Raw genomic sequence first — 22,128 nt, forward strand, 5'->3', positions numbered from 1 at the left:
GATAGATATCCATGCTAATAAATAATGCCGTTTAGCCAAGTTAACCCATATGATTAATTTTTGAGAGAGAATGTTGAATATTCAAATGAGATGAGAAGACATCTAGATGAAGTTGGGTATTTTGTGAATTGAAGAATGTGAATGTTGTCAAATGCATGTTTTAGATTTCACTAAAAAATGCTTATTTAAACAGCGTTTGAGTACTGATTGTGATGAAATTCCACTGTGGTGTGAATGCGTGGGTTTGTGTGGGGTATGAGTGCGTGCGTAAAAAATGATGTGGATTTTACCTATGTCTAGTGTATTCATGCGAATCAATGAGATGCCTCCAAGTGTTGGCAATATAAATGAATGACATACGAAATCTTACATACATGTTGGGGATATCTTTCACCTTGTACCTACCAAAAGTAGAACAACTCAAAGCTATATACACATTTATAGACCACACACTGTGACAAAGGACATGTAGTCTTCACACGAGCAACACATTGTGATGGAGGACTCGTAGTCTTTACATGAGCAATACTTGTGGTTGATCAACTCGTTTAATAAACTTATAAAGCCCCACTAAGAAGAATTCATCGCAATCTAGATATGCTCAGTAATACCGTTTCACACAATCAAGCTTAAATATAAAACTCTCAAGAGACGGATCATTCACAACAATTATAGAGATTTGACAAGCAGTGATGATTGAATTACTAGACATTAGATAAGCTTTCAATCCACTACTTCCTGTGGCATCGTCCAATTGAATATTTAATGTGCTTTCTTTATTATCATACTTTAAAATGATGAGTCAAAATGGATAAACAGTATGGATATAATATATACATCAAGCACATGTCCCCTGCCAGCACACTCCGTCTACTATTGAAAACTTCCTATAGCCCAATGTAATATTTATTTGCCATTCAACCTGTTCACAAGGTTACATAGACATTAGATAAGCTTTCAATCCCCACTACTTCCTGTTGCGTCGTCCAATTGAGTATCTAATGTGTTTTCTTTATTATCATACTCTAAAATGATGAGTCAAAATGGATAAACAGTATGGATATAATATATACGTCAAGCACATGTCCCCTGCCAGCACACTCCGTCTCTAGCTAGTGGGGTACTACCCAATTCGCGACCTAACCGTCCAGTCCTAAATCTTGGATTTGAATAAGATAAATTTTTACTTCTCAACGTTCAACGTTAATCTTCTTCCACAGTAACGCACGTGAAAAATGTTTATCAGGATGGCCCCACGAATGATTCGGGTCGTAAGATGCAACGCGGGAGTGGAAACCCCGCCCCCGTACGCCTCTACCAAAACCGAGTGCGGATTACGTGAGACCCCAATGCCGTGGGCCATCTTGATGTATGTATCATGTATCCAGGCTGTTCATCCGTTTTTTCAGATCATTTTAGTGCATTATGAAAAAAAATGAAGAAGATCCAATCATAAGGTGGACCATGCTATAAGAAACAGTGGTGATTAACCTTCCTACCATTAAAAACTTATTAGAGAGCCCCTTAATGTTTAGGTATTGTTTATATACAATCCAATATTTTGATAAAGTTACATAAGCATGGATTAAGCGAAAAAACAAATATCAGATCAATCCAAAACTTTTGTGACCCATTAATGGTCAATCAAGACTGTTTCCTATGGTATGGTTCACCTGATGATGGGATCTGTTTTAATTTTCGGATAATACCATAAAATGATATGAAAAAACGGATGGACGGTGTGGATACATTATAAATAGATCAAGGTAACCCCACGGTAAGCGCCGCACTCTCTTGGGTGAGGCCGGGGTCTCACGTAAGCCGCTCTCATCGAAGACCCCTTCCGGATTTCTCCTCTTTCTGCCTACGCGAGCGCCGCACGTGCCATACCCCCGGTAGTAACTAGAAAAGGAGTGAGCAGAGCGTTAAGGAGAGGCTTGAGAGGGAGGAAAGTGAAGCGGAGAAAGATGGCTCTATGGATGGATGAAGGGTCCGATCCCATGACCGGAAGCGAACAATCTGACATTGACGCTATCACTGCTCTCAAAGAGTCTGCTGCTCTCGAACTCAAGGTTCTCTCTCCTTTCATTTCCTTTCTGTCTTGTAATCGGGTTTTGTATGATTTTCTGCTGATTATTTCCTTTGCTTAAACGGAATTGGGTTCATTTTCGTTCTCCTTTCTTCTTCTTCTTCTTTTGTATGTGTAAAAGACCGAACAAACAAGCACAGACGAGTCTAGCAAAACGTTATTTTGTGGCATCCCCACCATTCCTTAATTATGGGTGGCTTAACTTATAGACAATATGTCTAGAGTGTTAAAGTCCCTTGATATACATTGATACACCATCCTCTAATGGCTCGAGCTTTTAGAGCAAGTCGTGTGGAAGGTCATGTGTTCGAATCTCGTGAGCAGCAAATATGCCTCCGTAATATATTCTCCCATGGTATATTCACACCTGAGATAGTTTACAAAAATAATTCGGCAAATAACATTCAAATTGTATATAAGAGTGGACTTTAAAGTGGATCATTGGGTTAAGTCCATCTCAGTAAAGCTTAGGGTTAATCCTCACATAAAGCTAAGCAGTAGGTGAGCCATAAAAGTGGGCCCACGAATTCAAATAACTTACAAGCAATATGCATCCCAGAAAATTAAGAGTATCCCATCAGTGAGATTAGTGTCTAATTAAAAAGTAACCCATCATTGAGACTGTTGTCCGAACCTATCTGATCTCAATCATACAAATGAACGGTCCAGCATGGAAAAACAAAATGCACCAAACGTACCACTTTATATTGTGGAACACTAAGCATGTATCAAATATGTGATTTGTATAAAGTTAAAAGCAAGCACATACGCCGTATGTGATGAATAACTCTTTCTGAGGGAGTTATTTTATAAGCTCTAATTGAGTATAATGCTTGATACGCATACACTTACAAGTGACACGTGGCATTTATTACTCAAATGAAACCCACTATCGTGTGGACTTCGCTATCACTGGATTACCGTCTAAAATTAGATTGATAGAAGTACACTAGCCTATGATCTATGATTTGAAGGGAGTTGTTTTTTTGAAATAAGATCACTAGATATTTTTGTTTTTAACCGTCTAAGCAAATTTCCATTAGCCTGATAATTAGATAACCAAACAAAAGTATATTTTTGCTCATGATAAGCCTCATTGAATCCTATAATTTAAACTACTTAATTTCATTGGGTACTACCTCACCTGGACCTAGCTAGAGAGGGAGGTCACCGTCATGTATATGTTTTAACCAGGCCGACTACTTATTTTGACTGATCACTTCAAAGCAGGAGCCGAAAAAGTAGTCAAATTGAAAGCTCAAGCAAACCACATCATAGGAAGTAGAGGGAGTTGAATTCCGATGGTTGAAAACTTATAAAGTTACCATGATATTTATTTGCCATTCAACCTGTTTATAAGGTCACATAGACTTACACCAAGGAAAATAAAAAATATCAGCTTCATTCAAAACTTCTGGGCAACTTAAGAAGTTTTCAAAGGTAAGCTTTCAATCCTCACTTCTTCCTACGATGCGATCCACTTGAATGCATCTAGCTATATTTTGAGCTCATACCTTAAAATGATCAGTCAAAATGGAGAGCCCGCGTAGGTAAAATATATACATAACAGTGGGGGTAATAGCGCCCCGACAGGATCGGGAGTCTCTAGCTAGGTATTGGTGGGGTAACAGGGAGTCCGTCCCCCAGAGGGTAGATGCGGAAGTGATGTCACCGTGGGCCCAACCAAGGTGTGTGTGTTGTATCCACACCGTCCATTCATTTGGAGAGGTCATTTTAGGACACAAGACAGAATGAGGCAAATCCAACGTTCAAACAACCCCACCACATAAAATAGTAGGAATTGAGCGCCTACCATTGAAAACTTCTTGGGTCATATAAGTTTTCGATTAAGCTGATATTTGTGTTTTTACTTTGCTCAAGACCATCCAAAATGGGAGTGCGATGGTATCATCTCATATTTAACAAAAAAATATCTCCGCCTTACAGTTTCTCTAGCTGATGCAAAAGTTGTATTTGAACATTATATATATATATATATATATATATATATATATATATATATATATATATATATATATATATATATATATATATATATATATATTTCTTCATCTCACTGATAGATATCCATGCTAATAAATAATGCCGTTTAGCCAAGTTAACCCATATGATTAATTTTTGAGAGAGAATGTTGAATATTCAAATGAGATGAGAAGACATCTAGATGAAGTTGGGTATTTTGTGAATTGAAGAATGTGAATGTTGTCAAATGCATGTTTTAGATTTCACTAAAAAATGCTTATTTAAACAACGTTTGCGTACAGATTGTGATGAAATTCCACTGTGGTGTGAGTGCATGGGTTTGTGTGGGGTGTGAGTGTGTGCGTAAAAAATGATGTGGATTTTACCATGTCTATGCTTGTCCTAGTGTATTCATGCGAATCAATGAGATGCCCCTGAGTGTTGGCAATATAAATAAATGACACACAAAATCTTACTTGCACGTTGGGGATATCTTTCACATCATACCTATCAAAAGTAGAACAACTTAAAGTTGTATACACATCTATAGACCACACACTGTGACAAAGGACATGTAGTCTTCACACAAGCAACACACTGCGACGAAGGACTCGTAGTCCTTACATGAGCAATACTTGCGGTTGATCAACTCATTCAATAAACTTATAAAGCCCTACCAAGATAAAAGAATTCATCACAATCTAGATATGCTTAGCAATACCGTCTCACACAATCATGCTTAAATATAAAACTTTTGAGAGACGGATAATTCACAACATTTACAGAGATTCGAGAAGCAATGATGATTGAATTACAATTATTGAAAACCTCCTAAGGCCCAATGTAAGGTTTATTTGCCATTCAACCTATTCACAAGGTCATGTAGACCTTAGATAAGCTTTCAAACCCCACTGCTTCCTGTGGTGCCGTCCAATTGAGTATTTAATTTGCCTTCTTTATTATCATACTTTAAAATGATCCGTCAAAATGGATAAACGTTGTAGATATAACATATACAGTCAAAATGGATAAACGTTGTAGAGATATCATAGACGTCAAGCACATGTCCCCTGACAGCACAGTCCATCTCTAGCTGGTGGGGTAGTACCCAATTCGCGACCTAACGGTCCGGTCCTAAATCTTGGATTTGAATACGATAATTTTTTACTGCTCAACATTCAACGTTAATCTTCTTCCACAGTAACGCACGTGAAAAATGTTTCTCAGGACGGCCCCCGTATCAGGTCGTATGATGCAATGCTGGAGTGGAAACCCTGCCCCCGTATGCCCCAACCAAAACCGAGTGCGGATTATGTGAGACCCCAGCCTCTGAGGCCCTTACTATGGGGCCCATCTTGATGTATGTATTATGTATCCACACCGTTCATCCGTTTTTTCATATCATTTTAGGGCATTATGAAAAAAACGAAGAAGATCCAATTATAAGGTGGACCATACCATAAGAAACAGTGGTGATTGACCTTCCTGCTATTAAAAACTTATTAGAGAGCACCTTAATGTTTAAGTATTATTTATATACAATCCAATATTTTGATAAGGTTACATAAGCATGGATGAAGCGAAAAAACAAATATCAGATTGATCCAAAACTTTTGTGACCCATTAATGGTCAATCAACACTGTTTCCCATGGTATGGTTCACCTGATGATGGGATCTGTTTAAATTTTCGGATAATACCATAAAATGATATGAAAAAACGGATGGACGGTGTGGATACATAATAAATAGATCAAGGTGGGCCCCGCGGTAACCCCACCGTAAGGGCCGCACTCTGTTGGGTGAGGCCGAGGTCTCACGTAAGCCGCTCTCATCGAAACCCCTTCTGGATTTCTCCTCTTTCTGCCTACGCGAGCGCCGCACGTGCCATACCCCCGGTAGTTACTGGGAAAGAAGCGAGCAGAGCGTAAAGGAGAGGTTTGGGAGGCAGGAAAGTGAAGTGGAGAAAGATGGCTCTATGGATGGATGAAGGGTCCGATCCCATGACCGAAAGCGAACAATCTGACATCGACGCTATCACTGCTCTCAAAGACTCTGCTGCTCTCGAACTCAAGGTTCTCTCTCTCCTTTCATTTCCTTTCTGTCTTGTAATTGGGTTTTGTATGATTTTCTGCTGATTATTTCCTTTGCTTAAACGGAATTGGGTTCATTTTCTTTCTCCTTTTCTTCTTATTCTTCTTTTTCTTCTTCTTCTTCTTCTTCTTCTTTTGTATGTGTAAAAGACCGAACAAACAAGCAGAGACAAGTCTAGCAAAACGTTATTTTGTTGCATCCCTACCATTCCTTAGTTATGGGTGGCTTAACTTATAGACAATATGTCTAGAGTGTTAAAGTCCCTTGATATACATTGATACACCATCCTCTAATGGCTCGAGCTTTTAGAGCAAGTCGTTGTTTGACATGGTATCAGAGCGGAAGGTCATGTGTTCGAATCCCGTGAGCAGCAAATATGCCTCTGTAAAATATTCTCCCACGGTATATTCACACCTGAGATAGTTTACAAAAATAATACAGCAAATAACATTCAAATTGTATATAAGAGTGGACTTTAAAGTGGATCATTGGGTTAAGTCCATCTCACTAAAGCTTAGGGTTAATCCTCGCATAAAGCTAAGCAGTAGGTGAGCCATAAAAGTGGGCCCACGAATTCAAATGCTCTTTTATAAGCTCAAACAACTGAATATAACCATAAACAAACTTAAATAAACATAATAAAAACATGTCTTCATAAATCCAAATACATATCCAAATACTCCAATAAAATACACATTCAGAAAATAAATCTACTGTCCAATGTTCCTCTCTAACCATTCAGCTCTAAGTTCAGGTTCAATTCCAAGAAAAAGCCTGGATAAACCCGGTTGCTTTGCAAGATGGTTGACGGCCTTCCACATCATATCATTGATGATGGTTGTGAGGTTTTTCAACTCCTCCCACACCCGGACCGGCAAATCCCTTTCATTTCTTTGGTATTCCTCAATTGTGTCGCATAGGCGGTCTAATTTTTTTATTAAATGCACTTCCTTAAGGAGTTAGCTTCATCTTCTTCTTGCATACTAGAGCGGATGTTCCCACATTTGGAGATCCACTTCCCTCGGCGGGTTGAGCTAACGGATATGTATCCTTCGAGACGTATTCATCACCCGATGGTGTGTTTGATCCCATTCCTCCAAAGGATGATGAGGATATTAGAATATCATCCATTGGGTGATATGGTGGAGTCTCTTTAGCAATTTCAAAGGCAATGCTTGCCATGCTTCCAGTCGCATGGTCCTTTCCAAAAACTATCTACATCCCGTGGAAGATTGGATTTGGCTTGTTTTTTTATTGAGCCAACATCGGGGTGTGCCTATGGATAAAAGTAGTTCATATATTACATTCTTCACAATAAAGTTTATATTATAAATACAAACAAAATAACAGGATAATGGATTATTCTTTTAACTAACTTTGAAGAATTCTTTCCAAACATCTTCTTTTGTAGTTATACATTTACATTTCTCATCCCATCCAAAACCACCTAGATTCAATGCTTCCTTCGTCAGATTAAATTTTTTCCGCAAGTCTGAATACGGTTTCAACAGTTTAACCAATCCACAAGGACACCAAAACCATCCAACACAGCCTTTGCTACCGCAGTCAGGGTAGAAGATTTAAAACCATTATCACTTTTTATCCCTTGGTTGACCAACTCAATAAAAAAAAATCTACCAACAACTTGTCCATCTGGTTAGTCCAAGTGATGAATCATTTTTGACCGCTGTTTGCTTTCGAATGTTGGGACATTCTAAATCTTAAGAAGATAAGAAAATCAATTTTAAGCAATATAGTGAATTTTTGTATTGATATTGGAATATCCATAAGAAAATACATTGATTTAGAAAAAAGATTCATTTACTACAACATAGTCTAAATACAAACTTAATGAAAACAAAGATACAAAATAGATTCAATCAATGCACTGTCCAGGTTCTCGGTTGTCCCACATTGCTTTTGCGATGCTTAACCTAAACTTAATCCATCTTTGTCTCTCCCTCCTATCTCTCGCCGTATCGCTTTCATCATTAGCTTCGTCTAGCTCTTCTTCGTCTCCTTCATGTCAGCCATTATGTTCTTCTTCGTTTTCTACATAGCCAAATGTATCTTCATCATTGCCACCTTCATTGTCTTCGTTTATTAATTATAATTCAGGGTCAATACCATTGTTTTCGTTTACAATATGATTATGTAATATATAACATGCCATTACTATCTTCACTTGCGTATGTAATGGATAAGTTTGGGTTGTTTTCAATATTGGAAATCGTACCTTCAACACTTAAACAACGTTCAATAGCGTTTAGCAATGACGAATGACAAAGATTAAACAACTCCTTCATGTTCTTAGCCTGACAGCCTTGCCTGAATTCCTTAAGATGATACATTACTCCACAAAAGGGGCCTAGAAAACTAGCTTGGTTCCACTAAGTAATATTTACCTACAAAGTGAAAAAAAAAACGTTTTACTTCAACCTGAAAATATTTCATTTAAATTTATTGCATGTGTCGTGATAAGGTAATACCTTTCGGAACAAAGAGCTTCCCTCTTCGTACGAGTGCATTTGCTAACACCCATGAATCTGCAACCGACCTTTTCCACCCAGTAATAACCAATTGGAATTTTAAGCTAAAAGAGCAACTTGCCAATACATTTTGGGAAACAAATCCCTTTCGATTACGCCACTTGGGTTGGTCTTTTAGGGGAACCATCCTTGGAATGTGCGTACTATCTATGTACTATCTATGGGTCCAACACAACCCTAAAAAGTTTTATCACCTATGTTAGTTTATTACATGCCTTTTTCATAGATGATTATTATGAAATGGACGAGACATGCTGCTTACTAACCTGAATATATGGGAAAAACCTCCTACTGTTCATTATTTTGGGAGGCAATCCATTCCCTGGCGGTTTGAGAAAGTTGTCATGGAGAGATGATTTCGTGAAAGATCCTATTAAAGTGGCGGCTAATTGTTTCACCCGAATGGTTGAAATGGTGTTGCAGTATACGATTCTTCACGTGGTGACTAAGTACATGTAAAAACATAACTAATCCTTCCTTTAAAATCACTCTAGATGTACCACGCATGTTGCATTTTATCTTTCAAAATGTCTTGCAGGCACAAAAAAATTTCCTTATGCATATAGATATACTTGAAGCATGCAAGACCCGCACCATTAATAATGGCATTTGTGGACTGAGTGCCTGTTCAATCTCGCGGATGTGATTCGGGATCTTCTTTTGTCTCTTCTATCCAATTTGCTACCACTGTAGCAACGGTGATTGCCGCAAGCGTTGGCAAATATCCATGCGATTATCCTCAATGTCGGATAAATCCGAGACGGAGTAGGAGGTGCCAGAATCGGAATTGTCCGACATGTTAACATGATGTTGGAGAAACAATTATTGTTAATTTTCAAAAGGCCGCAGGCATTATAGTTTGATGAATATCCATGCGACCATCCTTAATGTCAGATACTTCTGAGACGGAGCAGGAGGTGACATAATCGGAATTGTCCGACATGTTAACCTGATGTTGAGAAACAATTATTGTTGATTTTCAAAAGACCTCTATTACAAGGATCAATTAAAACACCCATAACCTGGACAGTTTGGATTATTGACCATGGTCGACTGTGCACCGGATTTGAGTCAAAAGAGAAGAATTTACTTAATTTTCGAGCCATGGGCCCCACCCTAATGATGCGCAACACATATTTCAAAATGAGGTATACAAAGTAAAGTGTCCACAACAACTTCTAGATCCAGAAGCATGGAAAGCATAATACAAAATATCCAAATGAAATCTTATATCATTTTAAAACTAAAGTGTAACATGGATGCATGAACCAGGATGCTAATCGGGTCATTTGGTCCATCCAACTGTGGACTAGCTGCAATAGAAAAAAAAACCCACTGATCTTAGGTGGCCCACACCACATCAACAGTGGTGATGAACTCTCACCATTAAAAACCAGTTGAGGCCCACAGAAGAAAATGGATGAAGCTGATATTTGTATCTTCTCTTCATCCAGGTTTGTGTGACCTAATCAACAGGTTGGATGCCAAATAAACATTATAGTGGGCCCTAGGATTGATTTAATGGTGGGGGTCCATTAACCTTAAATTTCCTATGGTGTGGGCTGCTGAGATTTGGATTTGTCTCATTTTTGGGCTTATGCCTTAAAATAATTATCCAAAATGGATGGACGGTGTGGATAAAACACATACATCATGGTGGGGCCCACAGAGCACCATCCAGTAGCCACCCAAATGCTTCCAGCATTAGTAGGCAAACCACGTCCTCAATTTTATCAGGAAGCGCATTAGGTGTTAACCGGGTAACATCTTAGTGTGTGGTACCCACCTTGATGATTTGTTGCTTATCCATGCCATCCATCCATTTCTCTAGCCCATTTTAGGATGGGGTCCCAAAAATTTTGTAGATCCAAATCTTAGGTGATCCACACCACATGAAATAGTGGTGGTTGAGTGCCTCACCATAAAAAATTTGAACGGGCCCATTGTAAGGTTTTTGTAATGTTTATTTACAATCCAACCCGTTCATAATGTTAAGAAAATCTAGATGAAGGGAAAATACAAAATATCAGCTTGTTCCAAAAACTTCTGGTGCCCATAAAAAGTTTTTAAGGGTCATTTATCATTGTTTATAGTGGTATGGTCCACTTGAGATTTGGATCATCTTAAGGTTTGGGATCAAGTCCTAAAATGTGATGGAAAAATAGATGGACCACGTGGATATACAAAAAATACATCACGGTGGGCTCCACACGGTTCGGGTAACACCTTTACCCGTGTTGTAGCTAATCCGCTCCCCTCTTTTTACAACTGCATGAATCCAGCACCATGAACGAAAAAAAGAACGAAAAAAAGAGAAGGGTTTCTTGACTAACCTCGTAGGTGGACATAGAGAGAAGTGGAGAACTAGTGGGTCGAGATCGCCGGTGAAGAGGGGTTGCAGGTGGAGAACTGTTGCCAGAAGGATGTTCGAGGGTATGAAGATCTCTAGAAAGTGGGCCAGAAGCAAGCTTAGCTCCCACTGGTAGAGAGAGAGAGAGAGAGAGAGAGAGAGAGAGAGAGAGAGAGAGAGAGAGAGAGAGAGAGAGCCGTTGGAGTTCTTAGATGATGGAGAGAGGTAGGTGCATATGTGCTTTATAGCCAACCATTAAAAAAAAGAGCCGTTGGAGGCTCCTTGCTAGTAAACCATTTACTAGCAAATGAAATCATAGGTTTTTGGTAGCAAATGAAAAGGGAGAAAAGCTAGCATTTTAGGCCATCCAGACATAAGTAGTAAATGATTTACTAGCCCCATTTACCACCATCCAAACGACCTCTAAATCATTTGCTAGCAAAAGAAATTACAACTTTTTAGTAGTAAACGAAAATGGGGAAAAGGTGTAAATGATTTACAAGCATTTTAGGGCATCCAAATGCAAAGATGGACAAAGAAGTCAACATTCATCCATAGTGGCTTTGGATGTTTTAATGCAAACTCATTGTGAGTTTCAACACAACAATTTCTCTTTAGGCATTCTTCATTGGGAATTGCGTTTTTAAGATTCCAAAATGTACAAATGGGATTTGTTGGTCCATGGGAGAAAATGGTTCTTGTGAGAGAGGCCAATAGAAGTCAACTGTAATTGGCTGATGGAGTGCAAGATGTCGAACCAAGAATCATATCTTTACTAGTTAGTTTAGAACCCAAAAACTTATGGTGAATTTGCAAATGGGAAACAATTTGAGAATGACTGTTTTGCTGCGCAATTTAGTATAGAATACATTTCCATCTGCTGCTCTAAAAACCTGAGTATGGGGTTGCCAAAGGGATTATGGAAGAATAGAAGGATTAAGAATAGAAGAAGAAGCGCCCATGTCAAGAAAAGCAATGACAAGAATGGGGAGAGGACAAGTGTCCAAAATAAGGTAGTTTTGAACAAGGGGAATTGGTTGGATGGGAAACAAGTTTGTTGGGACAATTGAGTAAGTGCTGATTTCTTCTTTAGGATTAGAGATGAAGAGAGGAGAAGAGGGTTCTTTTGGTTGGTGGATGGCAAGGACTTACTGAGGATCATAATATCATCTAGAGAAAATATAAATTCAAGATCCGAAAAGTTAGTATGAGCAATGTCTTTGGCCTTTTGAAAGAGGGCAATGTTTTTCTTTTGGAGTCTTTGCGGACATTATTTGGAAAAATGGCCTTTCTTGCCATAGAGGTAACACCGATCGGCAGTGCGAAGTCAAAACTTATTGGGGCGAAGAAACCTCCATATGTGGCTTTTATGGGTTGAGTTCCTGGAGGGAGAGTGCCGATCATAGAGGACGTGTTTAAGCTTCTCGTGATGGAATTTCTTTTTAGTAGGACAGGTGAAAGTTATTGGATCATTGCACTTGGAGAGATTTGGATAATCACATGCATGTTCGTCTTTGTAGAGGAATGGTATGATCTTGGACTGGTTTTACTAATAGGCTTCAAAGCCGTTGCTTGCTAGCTTCAAAGCTTATTAGTAAAATGCGCTAGCGCTTGAATTTATAGCATGGCGCAAAAGCAAATATGGTCCAGTATTCCCTTGTTCCCCGTATTGGTTATGTTCCTCATTCCTCGTCTAGTAGAAACTAATTGAGCTTCATTTGATCTCCTAGAAGCGGAAGCTGAATCTTTTGCCAAGTAGCTCAATTCATCGCATGAATTTGTATTGGTTACACATCTTTTCAATTGCTTGAAGGATGTACTGGTGGATGAACCCTAATGAGGTTTGCTGCAAATTAAGACCTTTGAGGGTTAACAACTTTTGAGTTTCATCTCCTAATGGTTTTGGGAGAGAGTTGAGATATTTCTGCTTGAGATTCACATCATCAATACCGTTGAGGATACAGAACCGTCGAGGCATATTATTGTAATGCTGTTCAACGTCTCTCTTTTTGAAAGAGCAGATAATGGTAGCCTATGGGATGCAAGGACACACTCGGGGTGGGCGGCCCGTGTGAGGCGGGTGGCTTGTGTTAGGTGGTACCTATGTGATTTGGAGCCCACGAGGGGGGTTTGGCCAAGGTCCTAACCCATGCGATGTGGAGCCTGGGCTATGAGATACAAAGATTAATTCGCCATGCTCTATCAGTTCGAGCTTTTAGAGCAAGTGGTTAATTGTCTTGCATCAAATTGGTATTAGAGCGGGAGGTCTCGTGTTCGAGACTCCTCACTGGGGGTGATTAATACAAGGGGCATTTTCACATCGGGCTCGAGTGGGGTAGCTTGTGGGATGCGGGGACACACTCGGGGTGGGCGGCCCGTGTGAGGCAATACCCATGTGATTTGGAGCCCACGAGGAGGGTTTGGTTGAGGTCCTAAGCCATGCGATGTGGAGCCTTGGCTATGAGACAAATGGATTAATTTGCCATGCCCTATCAGTTCGAGCTTTTAGAGCAAGTGGTTAATTGTCCTGCATCAGCAGACTTGATCTTGAGAAACTCGTTGTGGGCCGTCTCTGTAGGTTTCAGTAAAACTGATAAATTTAGCGTAGATGAGATCCATAAATGCTTCAAAAGTCTGAGACTGAAAGGCCTGTGATTGTCGATATTCTCCAATGCTGTTCCACCATTCTCATAACCGTCATGCTAGTTGGTCTATGAATATTTGTATGGTGCAGGGAATTATGTCATCAGGGGTATGCATTTTAGCTGCGCACCAGGAGTAGATTTCAAATATTATGCTTTGCCACTGGGAAGGTGGTATATGATCGAAAGTGAAGAGATGCTTCTTGTCAATAGTCTTAGCATAATGAACTTGGGCTGGGATGGGGTTTGGCTGTTGTTGCCCAATATCTGATTATGGGTAGTGCCATGTTGCATGAGAAGCTTCAGAAGCGAGTCCGATTCTGTATCTGAAGAGGAAGTTAGGGCAGTGTTATCCTCTACTTGCATCTGCATGATAGAGGAAGAGGGGGACAATGAGGAGTTAACGGCCATTGCCTTAAGGAAGGAAGCAATGGGGTTGAGGTCCATAGAGTTGGTAGGAAGAGTTTAAATAGGTCTCGAGGATGCCGGAATGTCTTCGGCAAGATAGGCTGGTGGAGTATATGGGGTGCTGGTGGGGGCTTGGGAAGAATGGTTAAGGGATTTAGATTTGTGAGAGCTAGGATTTTGAGAGTGGAGGTAATCCTGTGGGGATGGGGGAAAAGATTCCTTTCATTTACTACTTGTAAATGATTTACCACATTTTCCCCCATTTCATTTACTACCAAAAAGTTGTAATTTCATTTGCTAGTAAATCCAACGACTCTTTTTTTTTTTTTTTAAAATGCTTGGCTATAAAGGAAATACGCACCTCCATTTCTCCATTGCATTTGAGAACTCCGGCATCTCTCTCTCTCTCTCTCTCTCTCTCTCCCTTTCCGCCAACGACAACCGATCTTGCTATTGGCTTACTTTCTGGTGATCTACGTACCCTTGAAGGTTCTTTTGGCAATGGCTTTCCACCGATGATCTCGATCCACCAACTTGCCACCTCTCTCTCTATCTGCCGACGAGGTATGTCAGGTTTCCCTTATCTTTTTTTTTTTTTTACCTTCGTGGTGCTAGGAAACACCCGTGTAAAAAGAGAGGACACATTTTGCCTATTGATGCTGGTAGTAACTTGGTGGCTATTGGATGATGCTCCGTGGGCCCCACCATGATTTATGTGCTTTATCCACTCTCTCCATCCATTTTGGATTATTATTTTAAGGCATAAGCCCAAAAATAAGACATCCAAATCTCAGGTGGCCCACACCAGAGGAAAATAGTGGTGAATGAAGGGCCGCCATTAACCCAATCCTAGGGTCCACTGTAATGTTTATTTGACATCCAACCTATTGATTAGGTCACATGGACCTAGATGAAGGGAAAATACAAATATCAGCTTCATCAATTTTTTTGTGGGCCTCAATAAGTTTTTAATGATGGGAGTTCATCACCACTGTTTTATGCGTTGTGGGCCACCTGAGATCATTGGTTTGTTTTTAGTTGCAGCTGGTCCACGATTGGATGGACCAAATGACCTAGTTGGATGGACCATATGACCCGATTGGATGGACCTGATTAATGTCCTGGTTCATGTACCATTGGGGTCAACATCATTGTTTATTTATTTATGTTGATCCATGTTATACTTTAGTTTTAAAATGATATAAGATTTCATTGGGATATTTTGTATTCTGCTTTTCATGCTTCGGGATTTGGAAGTTGCTATGGTCAGTGTATATTAACCGATATATTGACCCATCTAAATTGGTGATCTGTGGTCAGTGTATATTAACCTATATAAAACTTTGTTTAAATATTCTACTTTGTATGCTTCATTTTGAAATGTGTTGGGCCTCATCAAGGTGGGGCCCACGACTTAAAAAATGAGTAAATTCTTTCCTTTTTTTCTTATGATGGGTGGGGCCCACGTCTCAATGTATTTGAATCTTCTACTTGTAAATATGGCAATGTACTAAATGTGGTGACTCAAATGCGATGCACAGTCGACCATGGTCAACAATCCATACTGTCCAGATCATGGGCCTTTTTATTGATCCTTGTAATGGAGGGCCTTTTGAAAATCAATAATAATTGTTTCTCCAACATTAGGTTAACATGTTGGACGATTCCAATTCTCGCACCTCTTGCTTTGTCTCGAAAGTATTCGACATTTCTGACGGTCACATGGATATTCATCAAACTATAATGCTTGCAGTAGTCACTGCTGCTACAGTGGTAGCAAATTAGATAGAAGAGAGAAAAGAAAATCTCAAAGCACATTCGTGAGATTGGACAGGCACACAGTCCGCAAATCTATTATTAGCGGTGCAGGTCTTACATGCTTCAATTATATCTCTATGCATAAGGATTTTTTTTTTGTGCCTGTGAGACATTTTGAAAGATAACTACAACACGCGTGGTACATCTGGAGTGACGTTAGAGGAATGATTAGTTATGCTTTTACTTACATTTAGTCACCACGTGAAGAATCGTGTACTGCAACACCAATCATTCGGGTGAAACGATTAGCCGCCACTTCAATAGGATCCTTGACGGAATCATCATTCTCCATGACAACTTTCTCAAACTGCTAGGGATTGGGGTGCCCGGTATGTTGATGAGAGTGATGACCCAGTTGTTGAGGTCCTTTATGGGTAAATTCTTGGTGGTATATTTTGACGACATCCTCATTTATAGTACCTCCAAGGAACAACATCTCCATCGTTTGAGGCAAGTTTGCGGGGTCCTTGGGACAGAAATTATATGCCAACTTGAAGAAGTGTTCTTTCATGTTTGACAAAGTTATCTTCTTATTGTTCATTATTTCATATGAGGGCATTTCTGCAGACCCCGAGAAAGTTAAGCAAGGTATTCAAAATCGGTTACGTAACGGCCGTTACATAATGGTAACGGTCATAACCGTTACACGTTACGGGGTCGAAATGGCTGTAACGGCCGTTACAGAAAAACAGGCCGTAACGGTTTTTTCAAAAAACAAAAAAGGGCCGTAATGGCCCGTATCATAACAGTAACGGTGGTGGCCGTTATGGCCACCGTTACCGTTTTGGAACACCTTGAAGTTAAGGCCATAGTAAGTTGGCCTGAACTGTAGAACATTCATGAGGTGCGTAACTTCTAAGGGTTAGCCACTTTCTATAGGCGGTTCATTTGAGGCTTTAGTTCCATTATGGCTCCCATCATGGACTGCATTAAGAAGGGGGAGTTCAAATGGACTAATGCTGCCTCCAAGGCGTTCAAGGAGATTAAAGGTAAGATGATTGAGGCTCCTGTTATGCTCCTTCTTGACTTTTCTAAAGTCTTCGAGATTGTGTGTGATGCGTCTGGTGTAGGTATAGGTGGAATACTTAGCCAGTAAGGGCACCCTGTTGCTTATTTTAGTGAGAAGTTGAATGAGGCGAACCAATGATACTTTACTTATGACAAGGAATTCTACGTGGTAGTTCAATCTTTGCGACATTGGCGACATTACCTACTACTGCAAGAGTTTGTCTTGTTTTCTAACCATGAGGCTTTGAGATACCTTAACTCCCAGAAGAAGCTAAACCTAAGGCATGCCAAGTGGGTAGAGTTTCTCTAGTAGTACACCTTTGTTCTGAAATACAAGGCTGGGGTAAAAACAAACCTACCGATACCCTTACTTGTCGAGTGGTGTTACTTCAATTTATGAGCGTAGAAGTCGCTGGGTTCAAACAATTGAAAGGAGAATGTTCCATATGCCCAGATTTTGAAAAAGTGTATATGTTACTTTTGGATGCCCAGTTGAGGAGTAATAGTGGGTTTGTCCCGATCGAAGAGTTTTTATTTAAAGGTGACAGACTCTGCAATTCTGCATTCCCTGCACCTCATTACGGGATTTTCTTGTTTGGGAGCTTCATGCCGGAGTACCGGTCATTTTGGTAGAGAAAAGACTATTGCCCTTGTCGAAGATAGATTTTATTGGCCCAGTTTCAAGTGAAACGATGCCTAAATTATTGGGCAATGTAGGACTTGTCAATTGGCAAAGTAGAAAAGGCAGGACACTGAATTATACACGCCTTTGCCAGTGCCACACACTCCGTGGCAAGATATTGGTATGGATTTCGTGCTTGGGCTACCCAAGATGATTAAAAAACACAATTCCATCTTTGTAATGGTGGATCATTTTTCAAAAATTGCTCATTTCCTTCCATGTTCCAAAACATCTGATGCCTCCAACATTGCTAAGATTTTCTTTGGAGAGGTAGTTTGCTTGCATGGTTTACCAAAAACCATTGTCTGATAGAGATGTGAGATTCATCAATTATTTTTGTAAGACACTTTGGCACATGATGGGTATGAGACTTCAATTCTCGTCGACATATCGTGGTCAATCGGAGCCTAGAAAACCTGTTGTGATGTCTTGTGAGTGACCATACTAGGACCTGCGATTCAATTCTACTTGTCGTGGAGTTTACATATAATAGTTTCGTCAATAGGTCGATAGGCACGAGTCCTTTTGAGTTAGTACATGGTTACAAGGCTAGGAAACTTACATATCTTATTCTCATGTTAAGTTTCTCATATACCTTCAGAGTTCGCAGATGCATTCACACGCCATATCCATGATTTGCATAATGAGATTAGAAAACGGATTAACATGAGTAACGAAAAGTACGAGATATTTGCTGACTCTCATCGCAAGTTTAAAGAATTTCAAGTAGGTGATGGTTCGTATAAGGCCAGAACGGTTTCCATAAGGGTCTATTGGGAAATTACAAGCGCGTAGTGCCGGTCCTTATAAGATATCGAGAAAATTGGGCTCTAATGCGTATATTGTAGAACTTCCACTTGATATGGGTATTAGCTCTATATTCAATGTGGAAGATCTTGTGTCCTTTAAGGGCCCAACAACTTCTGCCTCTAACCCTTGTTCCGATCCCCACATTAACCCAGAAAGGTTTCCTGACCTGTTCCACGAATCATGGCCTTTGCTAGACCCTTCTTCCCAGCCTTTGCCTTCTCTACCATCCATACCCAAAAAAGAGAAAAGATTGAAGATATTTTGGATGAGCAAGTGGTTTCCACCAGACATGGATGTTTCCAGAAGTATGTCGTCAACTGGAAGAACATGCCAGAGTCAGACTGTATGTGGATCGTAGAGGCAGAGTTTCAGAGGTTAGACCTGAATCTCCTTGAGCATTACCGCGGCTTTATTTAGCTAGAGGTGAACTTTTCTTAGCCGAGGAGAGTTGGCGAGGACATCCAAGCACCAGTCAGAGTAGACCAGAGGAGGAGGAGAGCTCCCATTTCTTTATGGCTAGGTAATGTATACATGGGGTCCCATGGGCCTAATTCGAGTGCCTAGCCCGTTGAAGACCCCCACATGCATGGTTATGCATCTTTGAAGGCCCCACACTGGGAAGATGCATATGGGCTACTTAGTTGGATCGTTTCGACCGTTGGATCATCGTCATTGGACATCTTGATCATGGGCAACAAAATAGATTAGTTTATTTAGTTGTTTATACGTTTATTATTTTTTGGTTAGCTTATGTTTTTGTTGAGTTTAGAGAGTTAGGAACAAAATTTAATTTATTGAGTGTTTTTATGTGAAACTTCTCATCTAAGAGCGTTTTTTTTTTTGGTTGTAGAAAGTCTTTCCTAAGACTATATAAGGCTTGAACGTCTACACCTTAGCCCATTATGAAGCATATAAAATAAAATTATTCTTTCTCTTTGCTTTGAGATGAAGCAAAACCTCTTGTGAATGAAGTGGTGTGAAGCCATGGAGTGATTCCACTTATCTTCCTTCTTATCCTCTTCAAAGTATTTCTTCTTCTCCATCTCTACATCCCACTCTTTTTTCTTTTTCTTCTTTCTTTTTCTTAAACTTTCATTTTTGTTTCTACAATCTTTTCATCCATCATAACCATCATCATCAAGTCTTAACCTAACCTAGCCCCGACCACACCATGTACGGACGCACTTGTTTGTCCGTACGACTGTATGGACAGAGCCATATGGCTGTCCGTACGGACAACCTTCCCTCCCTGCCTCCCTCTTTGTTTCTTCTTTTTTCCCTCTCTCACCCAATTCCATGTCTTCCAACCCTCACCCTAAAAACCCCACATCTAAACCCTCTAAAATCCTAATCCTAATTTCCCCAAAATCCCCTAATTTAGCAAAAACCTCAAAATTTCCAAAATCTCAAAATCCCAAAACCATAGTTCTTAAACCCTTTAACAAACCAAGAGATTCCCGTTATAATTAGATTAATTCCTATGCTAGATGGAAGTCTTACCTTCCATAGGTCCTATCTAATCATGTTTTATAAGATCTAATTGATTGTGATTTAGTCTTAAATATGAGCATAATTAAATACTTGAATTCATTAAGCTTGTGATTGATTAGCATTATTTTGTGCTTTAAATTGTTCTAGTTAATCCGTTGATGATCTCACTGCATCATTCTAGGCTAGGCCATCCGTCTTGCATCATGTAGCCTATTAGCCAAGATCTTTTCATTGATCTTATTGTCCACATTGCACAGGATGATAGGGTGGGTTTTTTGAACCTCATCTAGGTTTGGGACTTTGGTGATAAATACAATGTGAGCACGATTCAGCAAGCACAATGTGAGCACAATTAAGCTCTCTGAGTGTATGACCTGTTGCAAAGAAGGCTTTGATTGTGCCCACAACAAGGATACTATTGTAGGCCAGCACGAGTGATAGCAGATGGCATGGAAATCATCTGGGTTGGACATGGCCTGACATTCTTGCCCGATTCAATTTGTGGCTGAGTTCTTTACCCTTCCCTTTGTCATCTCTGTTCTTTTGTTCCTTCAGTTGGTACGTGATGGTCTCCCTTCTGATTTTTTTTTTTTTTTTTTCAGTTGCCATTCTGCTCTGTCATTAGGAGGTTTTGTTGGCAATTGATTTTCATGTCATTGATGGTGATCTTGGTTGTAGGTGGTGATTTAGGTTTTGGGGCAAGACTAGGGTTCCCGTCATCTCTTCTCCTTTCTCATCGGACCTAATGAACAGTCCAGTGCTCTGACAACGCCACAAGTTATAGTACTCCTAGTTTCATTGGGGCACTTGTTAGTCATATCGATTGATCTGGACTGTTCATTAGGTCCAACATGCATTTCATAGGCTACCATGTAAAATCAAATATCTGATACTCTAACCTCCAATTGCCTTAAAATGGACGGTCAATAGCATTGATGAAAAATTGGCCTATGCAGAAATTTTAGTCATCTACTTACTGAGGGCCATAGGGTCCATCATGGATTGTTTACTGTTTGAAAGAATCACTTTTGATCAGAGAATTCTGATCACTCCATCCATGGCTTGGAAAACAGATGGTTATAAAACAGAAAGAAAGAAATCCTACTCACGATAATCCAATTAGGGTGATTGTTTCATACAGTAGCCCATGAACTGCATTCTAAACCTAATAGACAGTGCAGATCAATTGATTGGACTGTGCAAGTGTCCCCATGAAATCTAGGTTTCTAGGAGAAGTATAATTCGCACTGCTTATAGAGAGAGCTGGATCATTTCTCATCTTATGGATTCTACTCTGTGTTTTCTACCGACCACATTCATAACTACCGAAAAAGAGAAAAAAAGGAAGACAAAGTGAAGATTGGATGGTGGAATACTGTGAAATTTTGGCTGTGGAAATTAATCATACAATGGGAAAAGATTGTTTGCTCTTGGCACACGGAGAATCGCTGCGGTCATATCTCCCACAATCCTACAATAGTGGGTGGGGATCTTAGCACATCATCTCAATATGGAATTTTGAAAATTCAAAATTTGAAATGCTTATAGATTCTCGCTACCTGTCTTGACATGGTGGGAGATTACCAGCACAACAACTCCCCCTGGGTGCATTGAAGTCTTGCTCTACATTTATGTAATCATAGTATGCAAAGAAGTACACACACCAAGAAAAAAGAAAAAAAGAAAAAGCAAAAAGAAAAGAAAAAGAATGAAAAATATACCTAAAACCTCATGGTTCTCAATACCAGATTAGACAATTTATAATTGATATGTTTGCATAGAGTGGTGAAATTTATGCTCTGTAGAAATGAAAAGATAATAATTTCCAAAGTTACATAGTAGGTTAAATTCATTTTGGAAGCCACTATTTATGACCAACCTTTTTGATGGATACACCCTTTCAGTCTAGTTTTGGTAATACAATAGTATGAAAGTGTACTATTTTATTACTAAAATTAGCAAAAGGGTGTATCTATCAAACAGGGTGGATGTAGATATTAATTTACTTCACTTATCCAATACACAAGGCTCTGTTTGGGTGTTGCTGCTTTTGGTGGGAAAGGGAATGTGCTCATCCCAAACAAACAGCAAGAAAGTTCCACCTGAAAACCAAACCTGCCCCAATTTGGGGCTACATCCAATCCGGGCCGGAAGTTTTTACCATCATGAGAACTGGGCAGATGACTAAGCTACATCTCATGAATAA

General features: G+C 39.7%; 1 protein-coding gene across 4 annotated transcripts in view; it reads left to right on the top strand.

Moving 5' to 3' along the window:
- Nucleotides 1–1,906: 1,906 nt before the first annotated feature.
- Nucleotides 1,907–22,128, top strand: part of LOC131245759 (uncharacterized) — a 42,878-nt gene continuing 22,656 nt past the window's right edge. The window contains exons 1-2 of one of the 4 annotated variants that reach the window (XM_058245438.1): nt 5,995–6,145; nt 20,180–20,480. Coding sequence is in view for 2 of the 4 variants with exons in the window: in XM_058245436.1 (XP_058101419.1) it covers nt 1,968–2,072 (105 nt within the window). In the remaining 2 variants the exon portion in view is untranslated. Of the gene's footprint in view, nt 2,073–5,910; nt 6,146–20,179; nt 20,481–22,128 lie in introns of those variants that run through there. The other 3 variants (XM_058245436.1, XR_009170977.1, XM_058245435.1) reach the window with 3 other exon arrangements.

Source organism: Magnolia sinica, chromosome 5 (assembly GCF_029962835.1).
Source record: "Magnolia sinica isolate HGM2019 chromosome 5, MsV1, whole genome shotgun sequence".
Classification (NCBI taxonomy): domain Eukaryota; kingdom Viridiplantae; phylum Streptophyta; class Magnoliopsida; order Magnoliales; family Magnoliaceae; genus Magnolia; species Magnolia sinica.